Genomic DNA, 22877 nt, shown 5'->3' with positions numbered 1-22877 from the left:
GTGCTTATGATAGTTGCTTTTCCTTGCTTTACACATGGGCAAGGCTTTTCTTTTCTTTAGGTGGTTTGCTGCTGTGCTGCATGTTAATATTCAACACTTCTGAGCAGTACCGAGTTTCGGTAGCCACAAGTTTAAGTTACGAAAAAAATTTAAGGCCAATTTGACATCGCAGTCAGGACAATAAGATCATTTACAGTTAAGCATTGTTTTTCAAAACTATTATCAGTATCATTTCAGGTAAAGTTCAATTCAGATCTCTTTTCTTTGTCAGACATTTTCATTCTTACAGTACAGAGTTACGAGTTCGTGGGTATATCATTACTGTCCGAAATTTTATTTAGTCAGTCTGCGTGCGTAAGTTTACAGGCCATTTTCACTGAATCATTTTGGTTAGTTATTCTTTCCTAGTTAAGTTTGTAATTTTATGTAGAATTTTTTCCCTGTTAGCTTTAGTGTGTCGGAACTTCAAGAAACACATGCCGTGACGTCACCCATTGTAGCACTGCTAACAGCACTGCAGTATTATTGTGACATTCGCATTTAAGTAAGAAGCTGCGTGAAACTCGAAAAAGTTTGCAATGAAAAGTATGAGTCGCTGTGATTTTGCATTTGGTGCATGTTACACCATACGTTGCTGCAAATGAAATTCAGCGAAGATATTGAATTTTCCGTGAGACTTGTGAGGAGGTCCCTATCTGTCTCCAATCTCAAGAAAATGGAATTTATGTAGCACAGTCACTTCTGATCACATGTATGTCAATATAGCCGGATATACAGCTTTTTTTTTTATCCAGTACCGTAATTTTTAAAAAGTCACTGGTAGCTAGCGAAAAGAGAATATGCTAACATAAAAATATTTTGTCTTATGTTAAGAAAACCAACCCAACGAGGTTTCCTGTAAGGTATTGACCTCTATGGTCGCTTTTTGGTCGTTTAATAAGACACTCTGCTTCAAGATTCTAACTTTTGCTGGGTGAGTTTCTGAATTTATACTGCGTTTTGGCAAAAGAAGCACAATTAAACCAGCCAACAAGATAAATGTAGCCGTTATTCAGAGTATATTAAGCTTCTTAAAATTAGAAATGGTAAGAAATGCAGACAAATTAAATCGCCTATTCTGTTGCAGTTTTGGTAGAATCGTGTAAGCCATCATATTTTTAATAGTAAGCCTCTGGAATGGAAATTTACCAAAAGAATTTTCTCCCTGTTCTCCATCTGAAAATACGAAAATAATTCACAGCAGCAGATAGTGTAATATAGTTTCGTTTCTATCTCTCTTCAAAGGGGAGTGGTGAACTTCTTCACAATACATCTTTTAAAGTGCTGAAGATATATTACACATATTTATAACCTATTTCAACCTTAATGAGTAGTCTCAAGCGGTTCATAAAGTAATGAATATCACGCTTTTGTAACCTTGTTATCCACAGTAAAGAGGCTTTAGATATGTTTTTCCTAATAGGACAGTGTTGCATTTTTGCTGCCAAATAGAATTGACCCAATAAAACTCTTTTCGTTGAACACATTCACGACTTGCAGAATTTTGCCAACCATTCGTCAACATCAGTATCACTGATAACTTAAAAGATGTTTCTGGTAAGAAGTTTCACTCTCTCACACTGTAAAGGGACAGGAATGGAAAGATGATGCACTGTTCGCTGTACTTTTTCATGTGTCAGAAATAATGAAGTCTAGAAACAAAATCCTTTGGTAAATTTCAGTCCCAGCTGTTCATCGTTAATGGTGCACTGGGTTACAGGATTCCCAAGGAATTGTAACAGAAGATTTATTTTCACCTGACTTTTTAAGCTTTCATTTTTCAGTAGTGTCACAAGTGACGACTTTTTGAAAACGCATAGAGGGTCTTTATTTAGATGTCATGTTAAGTTTTGCTTATTTTGCCAAACCACAACAGAAATTGAAGAAACTTTATGATTATAGTCGTAAATGGAACGATATTTTATTATCACGCTACACAGTGAGGCACCAAATATTTTTTACCAAATCGTTCTTTAAAATCACAACAACAACGTTGAGTGGTAGTTCTTATACGTGCAGGCAAATATTATAGTCGAATGCATTGTTGTCCGATTTTGTACAGGAAGAGAATACTTTTGTGAAAATCGATTTTTTCACTGTAAGGAAAGGTTCACGTATTCTAATGAAACGGAGAGAATCGTTTCGAGAGTTTACTACATTGTGTGAAAGTCTCCGATAAGTTCCTGATAAGTTCCATGAATGCACTAGAATGTCCATGTCTACATTTGTTTACGTTTTGAGAACGATCTATGCACACAAATCCTGCACCAATTTCAATTCTACTATATCGCCAGAGGAAAAACTTGCAGTTATCTTGATGTATTGTATTGTATTGTATGTTAACCGGGGACCTAAAAACGACCCGCAGTCCACTTCACCCCTCCGCCGCCCCACCCAGGGTTACTGTGCGGTTCGGCCCCCGGTGGGCCCCCCAGGGAACGTCTCACACCAGACGAGTGTAACCCCTATGTTTGCGTGGTAGAGTAATGGTGGTGTACGCGTACGTGGAGAACTTGTTTGCGCAGCAATCGCCGACATAGTGTAAATGAGGCGGAATAAGGGGAACCAGTCCGCATTCGCCGAGGCAGATGGAAAACCGCCTAAAAACCATCTACAGACTGGCCGGTTCACCGGACCTCGACACAAATCCGCCGGGCGGATTCGTGCTGGCGACCAGGAGCTCCTTCCCGCCCGGAAAGCTGTGCGTTAGACCGCATGGCCAACTGGGCGGGCATCTTAATGTAAGTAAAAGTTCAACAACTTTTTGCTTTTTAAAATTTTATTTTAAACGAGAACAGCATTACGCAAGTCAAACGATTGCATCTAACTACACCAGTGGCAAGAAATTTGCGAGACATGTTTCTGAATTAATTTTGTCAGAACAGGATGACACAATACTATTTACATGTCGTCAGTATTAAGCTTCATTGCTATTTCATTCAATATCTCCTTCCAGTCGACCTGTTTTTATAGTGAGGGTGACAAGAATGCTAAATTACTGGAGTTTCTTCAAAAAATGTAGCTCGCAGCTCGCTGCACACTCAAGAAACACGAACTCGTTTGCGTTGCACGTGCACGACCTGCTGCACACTGTTACCATCAAATGCATGCACCTCCCGAAATGCTTACTGCCAGGACACTTCCATATCATTAAACAATTTTGTGTTGTGTTCTGGTTGCCTACTCATCCACATTAACTCACATTTTTCTACATTTACAGCTAGCTCACAATCATACCACCTTCGCAGCTGTTCTTTATGCTCATATTGAATACTGATTCTAAATTGTTTGAAGTTCATTTGTTGAGATTTAATTAACTTGTTTAGATACGATATTTCAGAGCGTATGTTGCTCCGAATTACAATGAAATGTCCCTTCAGACATGCATGAACCTCTCCCCTTAATGGGATTATATACGAGGGCGGTTCAGAAAGTAACCTCCGATTGGTCACAGTGCGGGTTGTGGGGGGAGTAGCGACGCCATCTGTGCGTTCACGCATTCAACAGGTCAGTCGGCATCAAGCCGTGGTCGAGTGAACGTCGTACCTGGGCTAGTTTAGTTTTTGTGTCAGTTTGAAATGTGTGCTGCAATAGAAAACCCCGCCAAATGTGAAGTGCGTGCTGTCATAAGGTTTTTTACAGCCAAAGGATATTCTGCAGCAGCTATTCATCGTGAGCTTTGTGCGGTGTACGGACCAAGAGTTATGAGTGAAGGAGTTGTCCGTGAATGGGTACGTTTATTTAAAAGTGGACGAGAAAACGTTCATGATCAAAAGAGGAGTGGTAGACCATCATTGGTGACTGACGAACTCGTTCAGACAGTTGATGCAAAAGTTCGTGAAAATCGACGTTTCTCAATGTCGGAGTTGTCTACTGGTTTTCCACAGATTTCTAAGACTCTCTTGTACGAGATAGTGACAGCAAGATTGGGTTACCGTAAGTTCTGTGCACGATGGGTGCCCAAAATTCTTACCGACCACCACAAAACTCAAAGAATGGCCTCTGCATTAGACTTTCTGTCACGTTATGGGGACGAAGGAGAACCATTGTTAAACAGAATCGTGACCGGTGACGAAACCTGGATTAAGTACGTGAACCCTGAGACAAAAGAACAATCAAAGATGTGGGCACATTCAAATTCGCCTACCAAACCAAGAAAAGCCTCGCAAGATTTTTCTGCCAGAAAACTGATGGCAACGGTGTTTTGGGATGCCAAAGAGGTGTTGTTGGTGGAAATCATGGAACGTGGTACGACCATTAATCAAGACGTGTACTGTGAAACAATAAAAAAGTTACGACGGGCTATACAGAACAAACGCCGTGGTATGCTGACTTCCGGTATGGTTTTTTTGCACGATAACGCCCGTCCTCACTCTGCTCGCAGAACAACGGCCTTTCTTGAGTCCTTCAAGTGGGACGTTATCAACCATCCACCTTGCAGCCCAGACCTGGTGCCAAGTGATTATCACCTCTTCATGCATTTGAAGAAATGGCTCGGGTCACAGCGGTTTGATGACGACGAAGAGCTCAAAGATGCGGTCACAGGCTGGCTCCAGGCACAAGCGGGTGATTTTTATGCAGAAGGAATTTCAAAGCTTGTGAAGAGATACGATAAGTGCCTCAATCGCTATGGAGACTATGTAGAAAAATAGTGCAAAGATGCAGTTGTAAGATGTACATATTAAAATATTTTTATTTAACTTGGTGTATTTTTTAAAATCAACCAGAGGTTACTTTCTGAACGGCCCTCGTATAATGGATCTACGAGTACAGGGGCCCTACTCTGTATCTTTCCCCCATTTTGCCGATCGGTTCGGTGCGCTCGTGTACCGAACAGATCGGCAAAAAAATTCGAAACAGAGCCCCAACATTATTCAGTAAGCATTTCGAAAGCAATGGCGAACGGTCCTAGCGAACTGAAAAGCTGTTGTCAGTTGTCCTCGCGCCAACCAATGGAAAGCAAACTGCCTCAGACCCGCGCATGCGCGCTGCAGCGCCATTCTTCACAGAACCGGAAAGTGTAGTTAGAGTACGTAATACTGTCCAAATTTCGCTGACCACGGGCTTCCATGAGTGTATGATAACGATAAAGTATTGACTGTGTTTTGGAAACTATCATAAATGTCACATTATGTTGTTTTATTCTCATTTACATCGACGTCTTGTTTTGGATTTTACGTTGCAGCATATGAGTCAGGAATGGAGTGTAGTACCACATTGAACAAAGTCACCTATAAGAACACCCAAAAAATTCGTCACTTTTTTCTGTTTTCCATCGTTCCTTAGTTACTTCAAAATTCATGGAGGTACGTTCCGTCTATGCAGCTAATTGAAGACAGTTTGTTTATTCCCATATGCGTTTCGCATCCTTTATTCATGATGATGCTTCATAAATAAAAGAAGCGAAATGCGAATGGGAATAAACTGCCTTCAATTAGTTGCATGGACGGAACGCATCTCCACGAATCTGGCAAATTATTTAAGAGGGTGTCAAAGAATAAGAAAATGCATAGAATGTGGTTACAGCTCACCCCTAGAGATCCAAATGATGAAGTAACCTACTTCCCTATATGATACATCAACGATTTCGTTCAAAAAACAAAATTAAAAAACAAATCGACTTTTCGAGGGCGTGTGGCGACTGCAGCTATAGAAGTTCGTTGTAGTTTATAACATGCATCTGATGAATCAAAATGTTTCATATATGGTCATATAGTCTGAAAATATTGTGGCGGGAACCTTTCATCTCTGTCTACTTTTGTTAAGGATTCGATAGCAGATAAATACCTGTGACAAGCTAGAGTACAAAGACGATTTACTAGTATCATTCGCAGTACTTTACGTTGTGCTCTTAGATTCCTGTCTGACCACACTCTCTGAAACGGCTAAGTATTCCGAAAAAAATAGTGATTTATGTGTGACAAGAAGTAGTATAAATGTCATTGTCAGTTGTTTCACGCACAATAATTTAATCTTTCGTTTCTTAAACACATGGAAGTCGCGAAATCGGAGATATTCGTTCCTGAGTAAGCGCGCTATTACGTGTAAATTACATCGAATAATTCAGAAAAATGTTTAACTTTGACGAGTAACGAAGTCTCAGAATGTGTTGCAAACACAAAGAGGAAAGAAATATATTTTCCCATTTGCCCTTTGCCACGGCCGTTCGTCGCCTTATTTTTCTTCCCAGTTGGTTTATTTGTCATCACAGATTACACTGTAATACCACGCGTTAGAAAACTTTCAGTAATGCAAAACATACATCTCAACTGTATCGTGGCCAAAATTAAACTAGTTACAGTATTAATATTCAATCATTCATATATTACTCATTTTGTCTCTTCACTACTACAACGTTTATGTTATGTAATTCCATTCGGTGGGACGCAGGCTGACTTCGTTGCCGAATGATGCGGGAGGAAGCCGTAAATGCATGACTTCACAAAATTCCTTTGTACTGTTACTTAAAAGTTTTAACGCGTTTCGATAATTAAAAGGTAAACCATTTACGGAAAAGAGCACGCGAAGTCACTAGTAACTTCAGCTAACACTCATGTAATACAGGGTGTTTCAAAAATGGCAGGTATATTTGAAACGGCAATAAAAATTAAACGAGCAGCGATAGAAATACACCGTTTGTTGCAATATGCTTGGGACAACAGTACATTTTCAGGCAGACAAACTTTCGAAATTACAGTAGTTACAATTTTCAACAACAGATGGTGCTGCGGTCTGGGAAACTCTATAGTACGATATTTTCCACATATCCACCAGGCGTAGCAATAATATGGCGTAGTCTCTGAATGAAATTACCCGAAACCTTTAACAACGTGTCTGGCGGAATGGCTTCACATGCAGATGAGATGTACTGCTTCAGCTGTTCAATTGTTTCTGGATTCTGGCGGTACACCTGGTCTTTCAAGTGTCCCCACAGAAAGAAGTCACAGGGGTTCATGTCTGGCGAATAGGGAAGCCAATCCACGCCGCCTCCTGTATGTTTCGGATAGCCCAAAGCAATCACACGATCATCGAAATATTCATTCAGGAAATTAAAGACGTCGGCCGTGCGATGTGGCCGGGCACCATCTTGCATAAACCACGAGGTGTTCGCAGTGTCGCCTAAGGCAGTTTGTACCGCCACAAATTCACGAAGAATGTCCAGATAGCGTGATGCAGTAATCGTTTCGGATCTGAAAAATGGGCCAATGATTCCTTTGGAAGAAATGGCGGCCCAGACCAGTACTTTTTGAGGATGCAGGGACGATGGGACTGCAACATGGGGCTTTTTGGTTCCTCATATGCGCCAGTTCTGTTTATTGACGAAGCCGTCCAGGTAAAAATAAGCTTCGTCAGTAAACCAAATGCTGCCCACATGCATATCGTCGTCATCAATCCTGTGCACTATATCGTTAGCGAATGTCTCTCGTGCAGCAATGGTAGCGGCGCTGAGGGGTTGCTGCGTTTGAATTTTGTATGGATAGAGGTGTAAACTCTGGCGCATGAGACGATACGTGGACGTTGGAGTCATTTGGACCGCAGCTGCAACACGGCGAACGGAAACCCGAGGCCGCTGTTGGATCACCTGCTGCACTAGCTGCGCGTTGCCCTCTGTGGTTGCCGTACGCGGTCGCCCTACCTTTCCAGCACGTTCATCTGTCACGTTCCCAGTCCGTTGAAATTTTTCAAACAGATCCTTTATTGTATCGCTTTTCGGTCCTTTGGTTACATTAAACCTCCGTTGAAAACTTCGTCTTGTTGCAACAACACTGTGTTCAAGGCGGTGGAATTCCAACACCAGAAAAATCCTCTGTTCTAAGGAATAAACCATGTTGTCTACAGCACACTTGCACGTTGTGAAAAGCACACGCTTACAGCAGAAAAACGACGTACAGAATGGCGCACCCACAGACTGCGTTGTCTTCTATATCTTTCACATCACTTGCAGCGCCATCTGTTGTTGAAAATTGTAACTACTGTAATTTCGAAAGTTTGTCTGCCTGAAAATGTACTGTTGTCCCAAGCATATTGCAACAAACGGTGTATTTCTATCGCTGCTCGTTTAGTTTTTATTGCCGTTTCAAATATACCGGTCATTTTTGAAACACCCTGTATATGTAAGCAGAGCCGATGTCTCGATAGTTAATGATCTTTAAACTCTTAATTGCATAAAAATAACAGGTATTTTGAGAGAATAGTGACCGAAAACTTTTTTTATGTTATAATCATTCACAGTAACAACCTAGCCTAACCATGTTTCTAACAAAGGAAATAGTCCATTACGAACTCGCTTTCGAACTTGGCGCATCCTTTGGTGAATCTTTAGTAACACAGTCACTAAATCCAAAGCCAAAACCGCACAATATGTTTAAAATAACAAATTATGGGTGTAAATAAACCACAGCTAACTGAACGACAGGGTCATACCGAAATCCAAAACCTCTCGGTATAGTTGTCGGCGGCAAGACCGTTCAGTAACAGGTCTCGGAAGCTTACTGAATAGGAAATTCGGATAAAGAACCGAAAATGACGTCACTACCGAGACGAGCCTTTTGCACCGATCGGTATGAACGATATAGAACAGGGCTGCAGGAGAAAACACATGGTTGACGACATATGGAAGTTTGAATTCGGCAGGGAATCGTGCTCGGATAGCCATATGATAAGATGACCGCTAGCGATAACCGGGAAATGCCGGTTCGAGTCCCGGTCCGGCAGAAACTTTCGTTGTCGTCGTTCCACTATACAGCTGATGGTTGTTCACATTCGCAACGTCGAGTACGTTTCATGAACTTGTTTAAAGGTTATACCTCCGAGAAGCAAATCCAATCTGTGAATGAATTTTATATTTTGTGGCCTAGCACTTTTCGCCCCCTGCTCCACGCAGTGCTATTAATTCAGTTTTGTAATCACTGACTTCACATACCTCAACCCGTGAAGTTTAATTTAGTTTCCTCCTCCTCTTCAGGATACTTCACTTTTTTTTCAAGTAATGTGTTTTGTTCAAGCCTTGATAACATGTTTCAAATATTCCCGTTTTGCTCCATAGTGTGAATCTCTAGACGTTTCCTGTAGAAACGGTTTCTGTCTGAAGATAACAAGACTACTGTTAAATCTGTTGGAGGACTTAAAATATAAAGTGGTACAATCTCAATTTCAGTCACAAAGCCAGTCCAATTAAATCAACATGGATACAGCACCTCCAAAGACAAATTACCCCAGTGGGTCAAATCCCACGGTTGAAAAACCGCAAGTGGTCTATTCGGATTCTGGGGAGACCACAGAAGTGTGCATGGAAGTAAATCGGAGTACCTCAAAACCCCGTATTAACAAAATCAAACCAAAATCTAGAATTTGGCTAATGACATTTAACGTAAATTCTCTCTTAAAAATGTGAAAACTAAAAAACATCCTGGACAAATCCAGAGAACGTAAAATCAAAATTATTGCATTTCAGGAATCACGATATACAGATGAAAATCTTTTTGATTCGGAAGGATACAGGATATACAAAGGAAAACCTGGAAAACGAGCCATGGCAAATTGTCCACAATTTGGAACTGGATTTATAGTAGATACATCAATACTTGATTCAGTCGCAACTTTCAAATCTTACTCGGGTCGGCTCTTCACGACGACAATAAAATCAACTAATAAGATATACACCCTAATTAACGGACATGCACCAACTAACATCACTAACAAAAACAAAATAGAAGAAGTAGAAGGATTCTGGAACCAATTAGATAATATTCTCCAAAAAATCCCAAATAACCATGTCAAAATCCTTATGGGCGATTTCAATGCACAAATCGGTAAAGAAAAGAAATATCGATATTGGGTAGGTAAATGGTCAGGGCATACACAGACCAACCGGAATGGCATGCGACTCATTGAAATCTGCAGAAACCATGACCTATTTTTCAAATCAACATTTTTCAAGAAAAGAGCCTCGAAAACGAAAACTTGGATCTCACCTAATCCATTACTAGGTGAATATCAGTTGGATCATGTAATGATGTCCCGCGTAAATACAGTAGAAATCATGAAACTTAAAGTCCTTAATGGACCAGATCTAGATTCCGACCATTACCCAACAAAATTCTCCCTAGATGTCATTCCAGAAAAAGAAAATTCACTAAGAAATCTCCACACCGTAAATATAATGTACAAAAGATAAATGGCAATGAACAATTTACAAAAGAAACACAAAATTTGAAACCACAAAATTGACAACAACTGCAAGCAGGACTTTGAAATGCAGCTGAAACTGTAGCACCGCAAACAAGAACACGTAAACACCCATGGTGGACAGATGAGTGTGACCAACTGATAAATCTCAGACAACAGGCGTGGCAAAATTGGTTGTGCAACAAAAATCAAAAGACCATGGAAGATCTCAAAGATACCAGGAAAACAGTCACAAAAGCAATACGAACAGTCCGTAAACAACACGAAGCCAAAAAATTGCAAAATATAGAAAATGATTTCAAGAAAAACAATTCCCGAAATTTCTACAGAGTATTCAAACAAAAATTAACAAAGTACTCTCCTCCATCACTCCAGTTCAAAAATGACCGTGGGGAAATTGCTCATACCAACACCGAAAACTGTGAAATTCTTGCAAAATACTTTTCTAAATTACTGAATTGTGAAAAGCCTGCAGAAAAATTTGAGTTCCATCGTACACAACGAAACCCAGACTCAAAGCCACCAAGTTTACAAGAGATTAAAGAGATAATTCAGTCACTGAAAAATAACAAAACATCAGGAGAAGACCAAATCATCGCAGAACTATGGAAAAATGCAGGAGAAAAGCTTATTGCAAAACTCAAAGAAATTATACATGAAATCAGGAAAACTGAAAAAATCCCCACAGATTGGAGGACTGCAATCATAGATCCTCTGTACAAAAAAGGAAGTAAAACAGACCCCAACAACTATCGTGGAATCTCTTTACTGTCAATAACATACAAAATTCGGTCTCAAGCCCTACTAAACCACGCAGAACCTCAGCTGGATTCAAAACTAGGCGAATACCAGGGTGGGTTCAGAAAAGGTCGATCTTGCGTAGAACAAATCCTTAACTTGAAAAACTCAATGAAATATTTACATAGTACTTCAAACAAAAGTTATGTCATCACGTTTGTCGACTTTAAAAAAGCATATGGCAGTATAGACCGAGAATCCCTTTTTGAAGTATCAGCAGAATTTGGACTAGATCAAAAGACAACAAACCTCATAAAAGAAACACTCACGAAGACCAAATCCAAAGTAAAATTTATGGGAGAATTGAGCACAGAATTTGAAATAGACACAGGAGTACGACAAGGGGATGTACTGTCCCCAGTGCTCTTCAATTGTGCTCTTGAAAAAGTTGTTAGAGAATGGAAAAAAGCAGGTGAACCAGCACACAGACTGGGACCAAGACATAAGGGCATAGAATTACACTGTTTAGCATTTGCTGATGACATGGCACTAATCGCACAAGACATTACCGATGCACAGAAACAGCTAGAATTATTACAAGAACAGGCAGCTAAAATAGGATTACAAATTTCATTTGAAAAAACAAAATTTATGACTGACGTCAAAGATGCACCTTCTGATCTCAAAATTGGTAATAACTACATCTCTCGAGTAAAATAATTTAAATATTTAGGTGAATGGATTGCAGAAAATTGTAATGAGAAGAAATCTGTCAGATCAAGAGTCCAGAAAATGGAGACGGCGTTTCAGTTAACAAAAAACATTTACAACAAAAAGAGTCTCTCGTGGAAATGCAAAATACGACACTACACAACAGTAATTAGACCCGAAGCTCTCTACGCATCTGAGACACTAAACCTTCAACACAGAACACTAAAAGAGGAATTAGAAGTGAAAGAACGTAAGATAATGAGGAAAATCCTAGGACCAAGAACTAAAGATGGGGTACATTATCCAAAACCCAATGCAGAAATATATGAAAATATCTCCAAAATAACAGGCACAATGCGCATGAGAAGAATCCAATTCATGGGGCACTTAGAAAGAATGGACTCAAACAGGTTAACGCACAAAATCCATACATTTTTAAAGAACAAAACTACAAGACCTAACTGGTACAAACAGACGGAAAAAGACCTGAGAGAATTAGGGTCTCCCAAATCTACATGATAGAAATGAAATCAGAAAAATCGCAAACACGCGGGGTTTTGAGGAAGAAGAGAGAAAAACTAACCGACATACATGGTCTACGCAACGAAAGCTAGCCCATTCGTTGTTTATGAAGGAATACTGGGCGGAAAAGAAGGCCAACAAATGTTGATTACGCGTGGTCCTAAGTGATCCATCCGCGAAGAAGAAGAAGAAGAAGAAAGTGGTACAAGGTCGAGCAATATTTTATTTAGATTAATTGAATGACTGAAAGGGAACATTGGCTGTTGTCCTATTACATATTACAGGCCAGTAACCGTATTTTAACCTGGGACTGTTTCATCTGTTTATGTCTAACCTTGGATCTCTCGATGTAGTCCAGTACAGTCTGGAGGTTGAATTCCGGCGTCACGATGCACTTTATTCCGGTGTCCAGGCTCCAGAACGTGAACAGAGTTCCGCTTAACCAGAAGAAGCCGGTTGTGAATAGCAGGGTGTCGTCTTTCCCTAAAGGGGCATCGCTGCGCCTGAAAGCATAGATGACGACTTGTATGAGATCATCTGATCTACTTCAGCTGCTTGGAAGCTCTACGGTAAAAAAAATTTGGTTTCTTCTCTTTGAAAAAACTAGTACTTTGTAAAGCAGAAAATAAGAAACGGAAATATTTCATACCATTCGACATTTGCATTCCGTTTACCACCTCACAAGCGCAGATAATAACACTAAATAAAATTCAGCTTCGCCACTTCCTCTCTTGGAAGATCACTTCAGCATTTTCGGGTATTTATTAAAAACATATGGTAGTTCAGATCAGACTTAAGGGAAATTAATATTAAGAGTAATACCACAATTGTGAGGCTTTTTCATTAAATTATAACAAATACACTTGACCGTGAACAGAGGCACTTTAATAAAACGGTTCACCAACCTCCGATTATCTGATCCTTGCACCAGGAAGAGTATTATGCTTAGCTTAACGTACCCTACGACATAGTATCAGAGATCACTACCCGGTTCTAAACCACTTTAGTAGTGCCATACGGTTCTCTCACGTTCTGAATTACAAAGTACAAGGTGTGTCGAAAAATTCAATTAACGTCCTGATACGTAAACTGGATGAAGAGTTTAAATATCTGGACGCATATGAACATGGAGAGTCATGCCAAGAGGCCAGGCATACCATAGAACACATGAAGCCATTTTGTTTACTGAATACAGCCACGTGCAGTGAGCGTAGTAAATCCTTGTATTTGTGTTATGAAGCAACACAAAAGATTTTATTTGAAAGCAGATGTTTTTAGCGTAGTCCATCACTGCTTATAATAAATGAGAGTACCAAAATAAAGTGACATCTGCAACCCGTTACAAATGATTTTAATAACACTGTACGACACTTTTCAGGAGTTCATACTCCATGGTGAAGTAGTACTGGTCTACTGTGTTGGTGACCGTCTGAGTGACACTATTGTGAATTAGTTCCGGACAGTCTGTTATTTATTGGTGGATGTATTCAGATTATCAGAAACCAACATAGGACCTCCACTCTCTCATAACATTTCAGAATTTTTTTGCTGAAATTGGGAAAAACAGTGGCACTGAGGAAAGTGATGTTATACACGTGTATGGGACAGATTTTATGATACATAAGAATTGGTAAGTAATTTTTAAAAGTGTTATTAGAGGAAAGCAAAATGATGACGATTCACAACGTTCATATCAACCATCACCAAACGTAACAAATGTAAAGCAGTCGTGACAGATAATGGGATAAAATTAGTGATTATCTCCGAGATTAAAACGAAAATACTCTATTACAAAAAAAAAAAAAAAAAAAAAAAAAAAAAAAAAAAAAAAAAAAAAAAAAAAAGCGACGCATCACGAAGAAATTATCCGAAAGGAATGGAAATCAGTAGATGTGATATATATGCACAGAAAAAACATGATTACAAATTCAGAAAAAATGGATGCTTTATTCAACAACAGAAAGAGCTTCACAAATTGGGCATGTCAAAGACGCGTTGGTCTACCTTTGGCCCTTACGTAAGCAGTTATTTGGCACCGATTTATAGAGAATTTGGATGTCCTCCTAAGGGATACAGTGCCAAATTCTGTCCAACTGTAGCGTTAGATCGACAAAATCCCGAGATGTCTGGACTGTCCTGCTCACAACGCCCCAAACGTCCTCGATTAGGGAGAGATAGGAAGACCTTGCTGGCCAAGGTATGCCTTGGCAAGCACGATGATAAGCAGCAGAAACTCTCGCTGTTTGAGGACTCAGCATTATCTTGCTGAATGTTAGCCCAGGATGGCTTGATATGAAGGGCAACAAAACGGAGCGTACAATATATCGTTGACGTACCGCTGTGCTATAAGGGTGTCCCGGCTAACAAACAAACGGGTCCTGCTATGGAATGAACTGCCACTCCAGAGCAACACTCCTGGTTGTCGGGACGTTTGGAGGGCGACAGGTCCGTGGCGTCTCCAGACATGTCTTCTGCTTGGAATTCCATTGACTGGAGTCGTCTTGATGTGTCCTGCTTCGAACTGAGCCCCGATGGCCAGCGTAGACGGGTGTGGAGACACACCAGACTTCGGTCGGATGCCAACCTGACTGTCGCCGCCATACTGCCCGACAACCAGGAGTGATGGTCTGGGGTGACATTTCTTTTCTTAGCAGGACCCCTTTGGATGTCATTCACCACACCATTGCAGCACAACGTACATTTTGTTGCCCTTTACGGAAAGCCATCCGGAGCTTACTTCTCAGCAATATAATGCTATCCGACACACAGCAAGAGATTCTACAGTTTGTCTTTCTGGAGGAAAACTCCACCTTGGCCAGCAAAGTCTCCATGTATCTCCCCATTTGAGGACGTTTAGAGCTTCATCGGCTGGGCCCTCCCACCAGATCGGAATATTGACTAGATACTGCGCTATTTGCACAGAATTTGGCACTATATCTCTCAGAAGGACATCCAACAAGTCTATCAATGAATGCGATGAAGATTAACCGCCTGCATAAAGGTCAGAGGTGAGCCAAAGCCTTATTGAACCGAACAACTTGTGAAGTTCTCTCTCTCTCTCTTGAATAAAACATCCATTTTTAGGAAATTATAATAACTTTTGGTTCTGTACATGCACATCACATCTACCGATTACCGTTCCATTCAGTTAATTCATTCATGGGGCGCCGTTATTTTGTCTTAGAGGGTAACTGCGATTAAAAGGAGTAATTTTGTCGAAAAATATGGTTAGGGTAAGTGAGCCGTGCGTGGCTCGTGTTCCCGCCAGCATGTATTTTACACCCTGTTTTTTTTTTTGACGTCCTTCCACCTCACTACGTTAATTTAAATTACTACTCTCACTGAGTTGCTGCTTTGCGTGACCGTGACCGGCGCTAGCAGCGCGTATCGATATATCCCCTCTCGTAGTATCTTGGCTCGACTGCTATTACTTCCCGGTTGTTGTCTGTCGGATGGCAGTTCGGATCGCCAGTTCGGGTCTGCCAGTCAGTTGGAACGTGTCTGGAGCGCAGTCCGGAACTGCTAGTCGGGAGTTGCAATGCGGCACTAGTGCAGTCGGGTTGGAGCGGCAGTGAGGTCTGCGTCGACATGGCTCGCCCGACCATTGCCGCCACGTATCACTTGAGCCAGGCCACGGTCTTGGTGGATCGTCGGTCGATCGTCCAACCGAAGACGCGTTTTGGCTCGCCGATCGTTCACGAGTCGGCTGTGTGTGTGTGTGTGTGTGTGTGTGTGCATCGACTCCCAATTTGTCTTCGTGTGTGTTTAATTACTGTTGGGTGTCGTTCAAGTCTTCATGCAGTGTTTGTCGGGTTGTGTGTGTAGTTAGTGTTATTTCCATTGATGACTGCCTGAGCTGTTGTCGGCATTCTGAGAGGAGTCGATCTGTTGTTGCGGACCAGGGAGGATATCTCCGTGCAGCGCGGTCGGCTGGGTCCGCTGCCGGTCCCTGCGCAGTTTCGGACCGTGTGGGGAACTGTCCGATCGCGACGAGGTTCGTGCCTCACCGAGCCAGGACGTGAAGTTCGCACGTACCGGTTGGTGTCAAGCAAGTCGTTTTGTCGGTCGGTCCGTGGCTGTCCCTTGGTTGGGCTCCGACGGATCAAGTGTAGTTGGGCTCACCACCTGTCTCACCTAAGCGAACGAGGGCAGACCGATCTCCCTGGGGGCTTCTGAGTGCCAACGGTGTTTAATTATCTGTTGTCAGCTACCTTAAATTTAAGGCTTATGGTTATTTTTTTTCTTAAAAATTTTGCTAAATTAAATTTTAAATTTATCTTTCAAGCTTAAACATTGCGGCCTTCTGCCTTTAAAAGATTATGGTAATATATTTTAAAATTTTGAAACTTAATTGTGACCTTAAGCCATTGGTATTGCACCTTGCATATGTATGTTCTATTAGCTTAGCCTTAGGGCTTTCCACGTAGCCATGATACCTTTTTTAATTTATTTGATTTGCCTCTTTAATTGCATGTTAATCTTGTTGATTTTTAAGATTTCTTGTTGTTAAATATTCTGACCTTCTGCCTTTAGAGTCTATGGTAATATATTCTAAAATTTTGAAATCTAATTGTTGTCCTCAGCCATTTGTATTGCACATTGCATATGTTTGCTGTTTTTTAAATTATTTTATTGCTATCTTAATTGGATTTTTATCTTGTTGATTTGTTAAGATTTCTTGTTTGGAGGCCTTCAGCCGTAAAAGAGTTGCATTCGGTAAAGGTCCGGCTAAGTGCCCCTTTGTTTGTAAAGGTTATTAAATTACAATAAATTACAATTAGAAGGTGGAACTGACCACAACCTATTTGGCCCTTTCGACAATCCTAATTACCTGTTCTGCCCAGCGGGTTTAGCGGGCGTATCAGTAAGATTTGATCCCAATTTGTGATATACAAACATTGATGAACAGAAAAAAATGGACAGGGTCTTCAGATTTCATTGAGACGTATTATGAGATCCATATTTTGTGCAAACGATCGGCATAGGGACATGTTGCATCAACTTGATTTGTAGACGTATTCAGGAGAACTGGGTTTCATTTTCCTGCCTAATACAGGTTTAGATTTTGTTTGGTCTCCTTGAATCACTTAAGACAAATTCTAGGATGAGTCCTTTGAAAAGCACACAATGGATTCTTTTCTCCATCCTTTCCTGGAGCAAGCTTATGGGCCATATGGACTGTCCTCGTCGTCGTTGGATCGTTTCATCTTAGTGTCCCTTACTGTTTAAGAGTAAGGCAAGCAATTATCACTCCATCATCGACTGTTTGCACAACTGTTGTGTCAGATTTCAATAGATATCCAAAAATGGGCAATACAATACTTTGACAAGTTTGAGAAGAAGCATTCACTAACAGCTTGCAACAGTTTCATGAATAGTGAATTACACTTGTCTCGGTCGCCAAAACGTTTCCTTTATTTTTCGCTTCTCACGACGCGTTTCAGTATCATCATCCACAGATATGTGGTACAAAATTTCAACATAAGAAAAACTAGAGGAAAGTTCAATAGAAAGATACAATGAAGCTAATTAACACGTCTTGCGCCGTCACACTGTATCTTGCCATTTGTAACCGCTTCTTCATAACATCAGTGCCCAAACTGACTCATGACCTATAGCATGTTACAAGGAAAACATCTTTGTCACTAGAATGCGCTAGAGATGTTATCCAAATGCCAATTACAAGAGACATGTCAGTAACATGTCAACACGTAACTGAGGTACATGTAATCTTAAAACTCATACACTGTACATCAGTTAGCAAGGATAATGAGCGAAGGTGGAAAAATTTGTAGTATGGAGCCGTAAATGCATCTACATTACAATTTTGGCAATTGCGGTACATTTTAAGTAAATTACATTCAGGGAAATTCTGTACAACTTGAGTAACAAACTTCCAACACCACACATTCAAAAATAACGCAAATAACGTTTCAACTAACCATCAAGAAGCATCGTGCACGACAGTAAGTAAATGTCGAGTGACTAGGGCCTTCCTTCGGGTAGACCGTTCGCCGGGTGCGGTCTTTCGATTTGACGCCACTTCGGTGGCTCGATAGGGATGAAATGATGATGATTAGGACAACACAACACCCAGTCCCTGAGCGGAGAAAATCTCCGACCTAGCCGGGAATCAAACCCGGGACCTTAGGATTGACATTCTGTCACGCTGACCACTCAGCTACCGGGGTCGGACATGACAGTAAGTGATGAAACGTAATATTTATAAAATAGGGAAAGAGGCAGGAAACTTTATTACAACAGCTCAGTGGGGTACCACTTCTTTATCTGAAATAGTGTGTGGCGCAAAGAGAAAACATAAGTAACTTTGTGGCATATATTCTGTGACAGTTGTCACGATGCAGTTCTTATCGACATCCCTAAATATTAAGATTCTGGTACATTCAATTACAAAAGAAAAGCACAACAGCTGAAAATATTTATAGCACAGAAGCCATCCCCATACCACGTTACAATTTATACGACATGATCCAGTTTGAGCACTGATGTTATAAAATAATGTTCATCGATGCAAGATACTGGCTATCAAAGTAAGGTGTCTAACTCAGCTTCTCTGCGTCTTTGTTATGAAGTTTTCTCTACTTTGTTTCATGTTACAGTTTTGGTGATATCATAACCAGCCACGAGAATGAAAAGTAAAGGAAAATGTTTGGCGACCAACACAAGCGTAACTCCTTAGTGCCAAGCATGGTGGCAGATACCCTAAAAGACTTCCTGTCTAATGTGATGAAATTTCATGAATATTGTAAAATATGGGTTGCAGCCCAGATAAATGAAGAGAGTTTGTTTATAAGTTCTGTTTTCCATGTTTTATGATATAACTAAGCGAAATCTTTAGACTCACACGGAAGTCGAAGGATTGCGATATGCACAGATACGAATGGCGGTAGTATCGTGTACACAAGGCAAGAAAGGGCGGTGCATTTGCGGAGCTGTCATTTGTACTAAGGTGATTCATGTGAAAAGGTTTCCGACGTGTTTACGGCAGCACAACGGGAACCAACAGACTTTGAACGTGGAATGGTAGTTGGAACTAGACGCATGGGACATTCCATTTCGGAAATGGTTAGGGAATTCAGTATTCCGAGCTCCACAGCGTCACAGTGCAGCGGCGGTTGTGTAAAACTGTTAGTGGTAACAGACAAGCAACGCTGCGTAAAATAACCGCGGAAATCAGTGTGGGACGTACGACGAATACGGGCAGTTCAAATGTTCAAATGTGTGTGAAATCTTATGGGACTTAACCGCTAAGGTCATCAGTCCCTAAGCTTACACACTACTTAACCTAAATTATTCTAAGAACAAACACACACACCCATGCCCGAGGGAGGACTCGAACCTCCACCGGGATCAGCCGCACAGTCCATGACTGCAGCGCCTTAGACCGCTCGCCTAAGAATATGGACAGTGCGGCGAAATTTGGCGTTAATGGGCTATGGCAACAGAAGACCAACCCGAGTTCCTTTTCTAACAGCGCAACAGCGCCTGCAGCGCCTCTCCGAGGCTCGTGACCATATCGAATGGACCCTAAATGACCATAAACCTTGGCCTGGTCAGATGAGTCTCGATTTCAGTTGATAACAGCTGATGGCACGAGTGTGGCGTTGATCACCTGAAGCCGTGGACCCAAGTTTCCAACAAGACACAGTGCGAGCTAGTGGTAGCTCCACAATGGTGTGGGCTGTGTGTTGCATGGAATGGACTGGGTCCTCTAGAGCAACTGAACCGATCATTGATGGGAAACGGTTAAGCTACTTGCAGACAATTTGGTGCCATTCATGTACTTGATGTTCCCAAACAACGATGGAACTTTTATGGATGACAATGCGCCATGTCACCAGGCCACGATTGCTCGCAATTGCTTTGAAGGACATTCAGGGTAATTCGAGCGAATGATTAGGCCATCCAGATAATGGGACATGAATCCCATCGAACATATATGGGACACAATCGAGAGATCAGTTCGTGCACAAAATCGTGCACCGGCAACACTTTCGCAGTTATGGATGGCTGTAGAGGCAGCTTGGCTCAATATTTCTGCGGGGGCCTTCCAATGACTTGCGAAGTCGATGCAATGTCGAGTTGCTGCACTGTGCCGTGCGAAAGGCGGTCCGACACGATATTTGGAGGTATCGCTTGACTATTGTCACCTCAGTGCATATTTAGGCTACAAAAATAAATTAAAAGTTTATTTTTAAGTAACATGCGATACCTCACCTAATCCTAAAATATTTGAATACTGCAATATTCAGAATTCTCTACGCTAAGATTATTAACATATTATCAATTATGAAAATGCTAAATACATTCAGGTATCCGTCTTACGTAAGTATGAGCATCGCTAAGGCCATGTTGCGGCGAGGTATCCGGATGACCTTGGGCTGTCCTGTGGTCCCAGACGTGAGGAGTGCGACGGCGGGGGCCGTGTTGTTCCCCTGCAGCCCCTGGGCTCTGCTCATTAGCTGGTGTTGAGCATCAGGGACCGCCTCGGCAGTCCCCAACACCAGGAGGGGGCAGCCAGTCGGCCTGGCGTCGGAAACGGACTTGGTGGCCTGTGGTTCGCATAGCACCGCTACTGGCTTCAGCTCCTGTAGGGCTTGGCGCAGGCTCTCTGAAGTGAAAAGATAACCGCAATGCTTTTTTTATTCATCTGTGTAGTTATTTTAAATGGCTTCAAGGATCTACAAGACTGAGGCAAAAGCTGCCCTAACTTCAGTAACAAAATCAGCTTCTTAAAAAACAAAATTGAGATATGTCAGTCAGAAAAGTCACAGATAGTCATTGCAGAATAAGGAGAAAGTATAAGTGTGAAAGTGTGTGAAATCTTACGGGACTTAACTGCTAAGGTCATCAGCCCCTAAGCTTACACACTACTTAACCTAAATTATCCTAAGGACAAACACACACACCCATGCCCGAGGGAGGTTTCGAAACTCCGCCGGGACCAGCCGCACAGTCCATGACTGTAGCGCCTTAGACCGCTCGGCTAATCCCTCGCGGCTGAGAAAGTATAATAGCTGATTATTGCTCCTGAACGTTTTGCATCAGTCCGATATATCACGCAGGTATGTTGCTATTCTGACTGTTCATGTGTCGTTCAGAAGGTCGCCCCTGACAATGTATGCATACAAGCATACAGTTACCACGAGCGCTACCTAAGGATGGAAGGACGCACTCGAATGGACTTGCAGCATTTCAATTGGAAGTAGAGCATCAGTAGGGACGCACTTGAGACTTCTGTGGAACAGTTGAGTGAATATCCATCATACCATGAAGTCCATATCATCGCGTTACACGCAGAAGGCTTATCAACAATTCACGCTGCTCGAAGTGAGCACTAAAGTCAAAGGATATGGTGTGGACATGGAATTGGTTCCAATTGACAGATACTACTGATGACTAACACAGCCTGTCCACGCTCGAGATGTGCACAGGATGATCGATATCTGTGATTTCAGCGGAGAAATAATTTTTAATACATCGACCTAGGTTTCATACCTCTACGAATGTCTTCTTCAGAATGAAATTTTAACAACGGTCTGATATTCACTACAAGGTATACGTATCAAACGCTGGAACATTTTTAATTCTTAACTTGAGCGTGTCTGCTCGTTATTTTGACTACTGCCTGCTCGCAAGTAACATTACGGTTGTTAAACTTTCATTATGACGAAGACATCCATAGAAGTGCCGAAACCTAGGTCAATGTATTAAAAACTATTTCCAACCGGTTTACTGTGGCATTTCTCCGTTGAAACTTATATACGGCTGCTAGAGACAGCCTTGCTTAAAACTGTGCAATATCTACGACATTTGAGTCAAAGAAACCGTGGGCTGAGTGCGCCAGAACTGAATTTGGCGTTCGAAGAGTCTACAGGATGCCATGTACCGTATCAAATGTTAGAAGACGATTGCATGATGCGAATCTTCACGAAGAGCACCATGTGTTACACCACAACACCATGTTTTGCGTTACCGAAGCGGAAGAAATCATGCAGAAATGACGCTCAGTAATTGGCTTCGAGTATTGTTTACGGACGAAACTCTGAACTGTTCGTACCACGATAATTGCAAACAAAGTGTTTGGAGACAACCCTGCATTATCAAACACCTGCAACACAGAGTCCCGCATACATATCAAAGTTGTACTGGAGTGATGCTCTGGGGTGGCATTACATGAGACTACAGAACGGCTCTTGTGTTTGTTGAGGGCAGTCTCACTCCGGTACAGGGACGATATTCTGCAACCAAAAGTGGGAACGTATCGCCAGTATTATGGTAACGGTTTAACCTTGATGGATGAAAATCATGCTGATCTCGTGAACACGTTCCTTCAATGTTCTAGGATCACCAGAATCAAGTGACCTGCCTGTTCCTCGGACATAAACCAAATCGAAGACGTGGGGGATCGATTGAAAGGAGTTGTTTTTGGACGTCGACACTGACCAAGCACTCTGTGTAACACCACTAAAAAGTGGGCCAATCTGGGCGAGGATTGGGTTGATGATTTCATCGATGGTATACAATACCGGATTCAAGCCATCATCTGAGTAAGGGGTTGTTACACCACGTACTGGCCTTGTTCAGGAGTGCTGTGAATAGTACGCCGGGGGAAACAAGACGATTTTGTCGATAAACAAATGTTTCTTTTTTTTCTT

General features: G+C 41.6%; 1 protein-coding gene across 1 annotated transcript in view; it reads right to left on the bottom strand.

Moving 5' to 3' along the window:
* The window catches only part of LOC124805561 (4-coumarate--CoA ligase-like 1), a 91577-nt gene that overhangs the window by 36505 nt on the left and 32195 nt on the right, over positions 1-22877 (bottom strand). The window contains exons 3-4 of the mRNA XM_047266128.1: positions 20545-20830; positions 12533-12701 (exon numbers count right to left, since the gene is read on the bottom strand). Of these exons, the coding sequence (XP_047122084.1) occupies positions 12533-12701; positions 20545-20830 (455 nt within the window). The remainder of the gene's footprint in view (positions 1-12532; positions 12702-20544; positions 20831-22877) is intronic.

Source organism: Schistocerca piceifrons, chromosome 7 (genome assembly GCF_021461385.2).
Source record: "Schistocerca piceifrons isolate TAMUIC-IGC-003096 chromosome 7, iqSchPice1.1, whole genome shotgun sequence".
Lineage (NCBI taxonomy): Eukaryota > Metazoa > Arthropoda > Insecta > Orthoptera > Acrididae > Schistocerca > Schistocerca piceifrons.
This window is presented reverse-complemented; position numbering and strand designations above follow the sequence as displayed.